This window comes from Cyprinus carpio, chromosome B19 (assembly GCF_018340385.1).
Source record: "Cyprinus carpio isolate SPL01 chromosome B19, ASM1834038v1, whole genome shotgun sequence".
Lineage (NCBI taxonomy): Eukaryota > Metazoa > Chordata > Actinopteri > Cypriniformes > Cyprinidae > Cyprinus > Cyprinus carpio.
This window is the reverse complement of record NC_056615.1, coordinates 5,376,544-5,384,234: the sequence shown is the minus strand read 5'-3', so window position 1 is coordinate 5,384,234 and position 7,691 is coordinate 5,376,544. Positions and strand designations below refer to the sequence as shown.

Here is a 7,691-nt window from a genome sequence, read left to right as displayed (position 1 = left end):
ACCAAATCAAAACTAAAAACACCAAACAAACACAAAACAAGACAAAACATAAAACACTTCCAAAAACCACCAAAACAAATCAATAAACCAAACAAAAAAGCACCAAACAAATAAAACCAACCAAACCAAACCAAAACAAAACACACAAAACAATACAAAACATAAATCACTTTCAAACGCCAAGAAAACCAACCACCAGACAAACCAAACCAAATTAACCAAACCAAATCAAAACTTCAAAACACAATCAAACCATTAAACCAAACCACCCAAACAAAAAACACCACACACACCAAACTAAAATCAAAACAAAAACGCACTTCTCCCAACACGTCTCATTGTTTTAGATATCAAAAAGGGGTTAGGGGTTTGTTCCTCAAGTATTGGCAAACTGTACTAAATATAGGCTACTTGTGTTTTCCTAACTTTTCAGTGTTCCCTGAGTATCTGGATGTGCAGACAAAAACAGTCAGAGCATGACTTTGAGCCACAGAAAGAATCAATGTGAGAGAAAAAGAGGAAAGAAAGAAAGAAAGAAAGAGGATTCCTAACCAATTCACACACGCCAGAGAACTTTGATTTATTTGGAGGAGTATGAGATTCAGATGAGATGCAACAATAAAGTCTGACGACAACTTAGACTGACAACGCTGACGCTGCAATAAATCCTGATGCACTTGGCATCACTTTAGAGCTCACCTCTAAAAGCCCCTCCACAGCAGAAATACAAGCCAAAAATACAGAGGGTTTGTGTGTGTTTAATGCTTGAAAAGGAGTGCCTACCCATGACCAGAGGGGGCGATGAAGTACAGACAGCAGTGCACTCGGCTGTCGGGCATCTGGCGTCGATTGACGCGTGACTCTGCGTTGAGGTAATCCTCAAACTTGCTGTCGATGTGATCGATGACGGGCTGCCAGCTAGAGGACGACCAAACCGACATTTCAGACTCAACAACACGCAAATGTAATACAAAACAAACCAGCCATCCTTCATTTATTAAACACCAATATGAGAAGACTCCCAGATGACATGCAGAAAATAAAGAAATCATGTTTACCAGTTACTGTTATCCACAGCATCTCCAAACCCCGGCGTGTCCACAATGGTGAGCAGCAGCTGAACTCCACCCTCTTTAATCAGCACCTTGGACTGCTCCACCTAAAAAAACAAAATAAATAAATAAATAATTAAATAACTACTAGCCTAAAAACAAAAATCACATATGGCGATTTCCAAGTTCATTCAGTGCAAAAATAAAATAATAAAAAAATTCAATTTAAAAGAAAAAATAATAATGAATAAATAAAATAACAGTGATATAAAATTAAAGCATGAAAAATAAAATAAAATAAAATAAAAATAAAATCACTGCAATTGTATGTAGCCTCTACGTACTCAAAAACCAACATAATGTTCTGCTAAATGCCTTTCTTGGATGCCTCTTTTAAACACATGATCTGGAAGCTAACATATTGGTTGACAAGTTTTGTACTAGGTATAAGGTGTTCTTGATAAAATTTTGTATTGAAAATTGACAAAAAACAATTAGGACTTGATGTAAATCATAATGCTAATACAAAAGTCCTAAACTGAGAGCAGTATCTGACTGAAATATGACAAAATAATAGCCCTAGACCTACATGAATTAGCTGTTTTCAGAGAACTGTGGGGCAGATATGCAAACAGCATGAGGGCAAACACTCGTGACAAACACAATCATGAAGTCAATCAATATCAGGGCCTGCAGGGCTCTAAACAACCATTCAGAGGTTTTCTGTTCACATTTAAGAGCAGCACAAAAGGGAAAGCAAAGATTTTCTCGTTCTAATATAAGCCAGGACATTCTGAACACTTTACCTACATTAACGTGCAACAGATGATTTAACCAAAAGTTATCATACTTTGGCATGAAACTTGCTCTATGGACATGAATGATACCTCAAGTCTAGTTGAGAAACTCTTCTATTGTTACTCCCTTTTTCCCCTTGACTGACCACACTGGGGTCGTAACATTAAGTGGAGCTTTAAATCGATGGATCATATTTAAATATATTGTGAAGCAGTTGGCGCTCAACAGATTCACCCCACATGTGTGCAACCTCAGCTAAAACGAGCTTAAGCCCACACCTTTCCATGTGCAGCATACAGCGGCTGTGGTCTGAGACTGTGGCTTCTGGGTTTGGGTTGTTCAGGGCTGCATTTTATGATTTCCTCCTAAACAGCCCTCAGCATTCCACAGCTCAGACGGACAGCACTAAGCCCAGCGCAGGACAGTCATTTCATGAAGCACACCCTCCCAAAAAAGAAACTTGGCCAGCGATGTCTACCGAACAGCTGGGATGGAGGAGCTACACACATCCTGAACTGAGGCTGTTTTTAGAGAGAGTGCAAGTTCACTCTGACTTGTGTGATTTGTGGGCCATTCGTGGTGGTTGTCCAGCCAGCTGCATGTTAAGATTCTTCTTCTCTAGCCCAAACATCAATAATTTATTCTCCTTTGATGTGCCAAACTCATGGTGGTTATCTTCCATGGAATATTCAAGACGCTATTTTGCAGATTGTTTTTTTTCTTATGCTTTGGCCAAGCTCTTTCATACTACAAAATTGTACATCCATTATCATTCATACTACAAAATTGCACAGCCATAATGTGTTCCAAATTTCAAATCAGTTGCTGGCCAATATATTGGTCAATGTGCAGTTGATGTTTTTTTAATTATCGGCATATCGGTTTTCTGTTCGGCTGAACAGAAGTGTTGTAAGCGGGACTTTTATTTTAACAGCTTGCCCGCTATGTCATATTAATGGAGTACTGTATGTACAATTTGTGTTGCCTGGTCTTTAAATGAAGATAAATGATTCTGATTTAACCGATTTCACAGACTTACCCAGATTACCAAGTGCACTGGTTACGGTGCTTCCTTCCTTTCTTTATTCATGCTTTTAACCATTTCTTTATTTTTGAAAATGCTATAGTAGGATTACAAAATTAAGAACTTGATATCTTAAGTATACATTTTTATTTTATAATTTTTTAAAATTAAGTTTAAATTTTCCACTTAACCCCACCCCACCCCACAATTATTTTAGAATATTAAAAAAAAATTACAAATGTATTTGCAACAATTGTTGCACTCGCATTTTTTACAATCTTAAAATTAAATTGTGTGATATCCTGAATACAAGCTTTACATCGTCATTCTGTTCTCGAAGATATCGGGATTGGTCATCAAAAAAACCTATATCGGTCTACCAATACATGTAAAATTCTATTACATGTAAATGCTCAATTATTTCAATTGACTTGCGTTATATTGAAAATATTCAAACGCATTCTACTAGTATGAAACGTGCTGATCCGATCCTCACAAAGCATGAATTGGCTTTATTAATTTAAATGAAAAAAAGGAACCTTTGAACAGTGTGAAAATTTTCCAAAATATCTTTTTTTTTTTGCATTCAAGGGAAGAAAGAACTCAATATGTGTTTAAAACATCATGAGGGCAAGTAAATACTAAAATGCAAGTTTAATTTTTGGGCGAATATCACCCAAAGGTAGCCTACTAAGGAAAAACCACGTAACTTGAGAGCACATTGGCAAATCCTGCTACATTTCTTTCTTCTCAGTAGAAGTGTTGTTTTTAAAACCATTAGCACTAGCTGAGAGGCCGTGGGGATGTTTTGGAAACATGAGTGAGATGATGTGCTAAAGCGTACGTGCAGCCACCGCAGATCTGTCATTCTGTAAATGACCAACTCCACAGAAACAGGGAAAGAAAAAAGTCAGAAATGAGGCCAAGAATGCAGGAGAAATGGCTCCAGCAGGAGGTGGTCGGCTGTGGAATGCAAACAGTGGTTTTTGCAGGCGAGCGTGACGATGCCTGCTGCGGGGCGTGTGGCGGATCTCAGATTCTTGCTATTAACAAACTTTTAACTACTTAGAAAGGTAGATGTTAAGTTTAGGTATTGGGTAGGATTAGGGATGTAGAATATGGTCATGCAGAATATGTGCTTTATAAGTACTAATAAGCAGCCAAAATGTTATTAATAGGCATGCTAATAAGCACCTAGTTAATACTGAGAATTACTATAGGATAACCTCCAACATGCTGAAATCTCCAAAGTTAAGATGTTTTATGAATTTACTGGCCTATTTCAGATTAATTGTTGCATTCAGATCAATTATGCATTAATTAGCAACATACAATACAAATATAATACATATTACTAGTACTAGGGATGTGCACAGGTTCTCTGAAGTGATATTAATAATTGATAATGTAAACAATGATCAGTCATGATTATGCATGAGGTGACTTCAGCAAGATAAAGCTCAATCAGATAATTTTCCTTTTAAGAAAAAAAAAAAAGAAAAAAAAAACTTAAGAATTTTCCAAAGAATTGCACGTGGGAACATTTTTTATGACCTTCTTGGAATTTATCAGAGAAATGAATCTACCCTCAACTTATCTAAACGTGACATGTTGCATGTGAATAAGTAGTTTGACTTGAAGGCCAGGCTGATTAATCAGCTGATTTTTGGCCATTTTGAGATCACCGCTAATGCAAGCACCTTGCTAAGATTACAAAAGAGAGTTCTAGAATCACTATTACTGTTGCTCATACTTATGTTTATGGTACTCTAACAAAACCGCTTACTAGACAAACAAATTTTCAAAATCGACTAGACAGCGAGTCACCTGAACAACTAGTCAAAGAGGTTTGTTATAAATAATTTACTCATGAAAATGCACATATTTATTGTCTTTAAACTTGTGCCTTTTCAATCTAAAACATTAAAGTGCCTGCCCCCTCACAGCTACAGGTTTTTTTTCTGGACAACTAGTCAATTAGTTGACCATCATGACCCATCTCTTAACCATTAGTGTTGAAAATCAGTATGCAACCCATCCTGCACCATTGGGGCTCTTGATATGATTGATACTTCAAATCTTGTGGCCTGTTGGGGCAAGATGTGCTATTACTTCAAGCGTAGTAACCATCCACAGCTTGCTAGAACTTGTACAGGCAATCACTACTCAGTTTTCTTCAGAACATGTAGAAATTCTGCAAAATAAGTTCATTTCATTCGAGAAAATATGTAACCCTGGAGCACAAAACCAGTCTTAAGTCGCTGGGTTATGTTTTTAGCAATACCCAAAAATCATTAGGATATTAAGTAAAGATTATGCTCCACGAAGATATTTTGTAAATTTCCTACTATAAATATATCAAAACCTAATTTTTGATTAGTAATATGTATTGCTAAGAACTTCATTAAGACAACTTTAAAGGTGATTTTCTCAATATTTAGATTTTTTTGCACCCTCAGATTCCTATTTTCATATAGTTGCATCTCGGCCAAATATTGTCCTAACAAACCATACATCAATGGAGACATTATTTAAACAACTTCCAAATGATCAATAAACATAAAATTCGATAAATTAACCCTAAAAACCAGCTTTGCTTCCCAGCAACCCAAATTTGATTATTACATCACAGGATTATTGTTTTGTTTGCAACCACGCTCTCCAGATAATGTCACCAGCCAATGAAAAATCTTTTGACTACTAGCATAACTGTTTAAAAGAAAAGATTTATTTGGACTGACATGAACACTTATTCCACTGTGTTTCGAGGAATTATTTTCTGTGATGGAACGGCACTAAAACAGGCACCCGCAGAGGTGTACCGCAGCACATCTGGGGTGAAGTTTAGGTTTGCACGTTAAACACTGGAGCTTACAATATCATGTGCAAAGACAGAAAGCACTTTAAGTGTGATTTATCACCCAACAAGACACCTTGTTCACCACCTGCCTGTAAAACAGTCCAAACGACACACCTTGCCTTAGTTACAAACCCATAAAGCCTCCTCTAACTTCCTCCGTCTGTACGGCACACCACATTGATTTCCATCAGACACACAGTACTCATTTCATCACAACCGTTTGTCCACGAAAAGCAACACAAACCACAGTAAAGTAGCTAAATGTCTGAGAAATGAGCAAAAGTTCTCCACTTGGCACTTGCTCTAAAGAAAAAAAAAATGCAAAAAATTCCAAAATATTATGTTCAACCAAATTCTACATGCAAAATTTTTCTTTTTTTACTTGCATTTTACTAACTGATGCATATTGCACACAAAAAAGGCAAAAGCTGGTGAAATCTGAAGATCTGAAGAAAAAGACAGTCTGACTAGTGCACCGAGTATATCAGTACAGTGTTTACAGGTTCTGTTAGCAGACAGCAGCCTGTGAGACACATGAGAGCTACAGAGGGTAAAACAAGTCACTGAATTTGGCAAAAGTTCATAGCCTTGAACCTTTGGAAGGTATTTAAGAGAAGTGATTGAAGATTGGTTGAATTTCCCTGGGCACTGAAGTAAATATCGAAGCAGAAGCTGTGGTCCTGAATTTGCTTCAAGCACATCATTTCCAAAAGGGTTCACTTCCCTACGCATGATCTAATTCCTCTGAATAAAGTGTGCCTGCATGACTCATTTCAACAAATAAGCTGTTTTGGTCGATGTGCTCACAATACTGTAAAGGCCCAAGCATGCTTTTTAAATTTATTTATTTTTTATATTTTTTGCATGTGAATGCAGGTGGTCGACACATGCACTCTAGAAAGCTTCATGTTTGTCCAGTGTCTGCGCTATATTTCTCCGGGAGTTATAATAAAAATGTCTTTGTTCTTTTTTAAAAGTTGTGGATCTCTCATAACCCTCTCATACCGCCTGTTGTTGATGTTGTTGTTCCATCTCTTCAGTTTTATTTTCTACTGAGGGTGGGAAAAAAAAGAGAGGTTTTGAGATGCACTTTTGACAAATTTTAACTTGAATGCCACGTTTTTAGAGTGGAGTGTATTGTGTGAAAAAACAAGCACAACCAAGTGAAAAAATATCCTAAAATGTATTTGAAATACATTTATTTTGTGCCAGGTATGCTACAAATACATTTACATATTCATGTGCATAATAAAAGTACCCTGCAATTGTACTTTTGGTATACTAAACTTAAATACTTAAAGAAAAAATTGGACCAACTCATTTTTAATGCACTTTAATTGCACGGAAGTAGTGCTGAGGTCCAACTAAAGAAATACTGAAGTATATTTGATTGTGCTAAATGTTTCATCTAAAAACAATGCTGTTCTTGTTTTGTAGGTTTTGTAAGCAGGGGTTACTGGCAACTGAATTTAACAAAGCGTGCCAAGTTCAAAGCATTGAATCTTTGAAAGGAATTTAAAAGATATTTAAAAAAAATATATATTTTTTTACATAACTGTGAACAGCACAAAATACATTGAATCAGTAAAGCTGCCTTTAATGGCCTTCATTTTTACTTCCATATAACAGCATGTTTTGTGCCTATTTATTATTGTTTTTTAGTTAGTTCAGGACCTCAATCAGCTCTTACTCATCTGATATTGGACACATTTAATAAAAAGAAAAATGTGAACAGCTAAACAAAACATGTTAGATTTAAGCAACAGAACAAAAAAGGACACTAAGGCTCACGTGAACATAGCCTAATTTCCTGAGCACTGAAATAACCAACGCAAGCTGTGGTTTTGAATTTGGTTCAAGCTAGTTTGAACAAAAGGGTGACCAAAAGCTTTTCAGTTTGGCATTAGTTGACCACTGACACTTTCAGACAAACAGGTCCAGTTGAGCTTCAGGAAAT

At 36.4% G+C, this 7,691-nt stretch overlaps 1 protein-coding gene across 4 annotated transcripts in view; it reads right to left on the bottom strand.

Moving 5' to 3' along the window:
* sept7a (septin 7a) overlaps nt 1–7,691 on the bottom strand; it is a 44,130-nt gene that overhangs the window by 11,148 nt on the left and 25,291 nt on the right. For all 4 annotated transcript variants that reach the window (XM_042745731.1, XM_042745734.1, XM_042745730.1 and 1 more), the window contains exons 5-6: nt 1,059–1,159; nt 784–918 (exon numbers count right to left, since the gene is read on the bottom strand). In XM_042745731.1, coding sequence (XP_042601665.1) covers nt 784–918; nt 1,059–1,159 — 236 coding nt within the window. The remainder of the gene's footprint in view (nt 1–783; nt 919–1,058; nt 1,160–7,691) is intronic.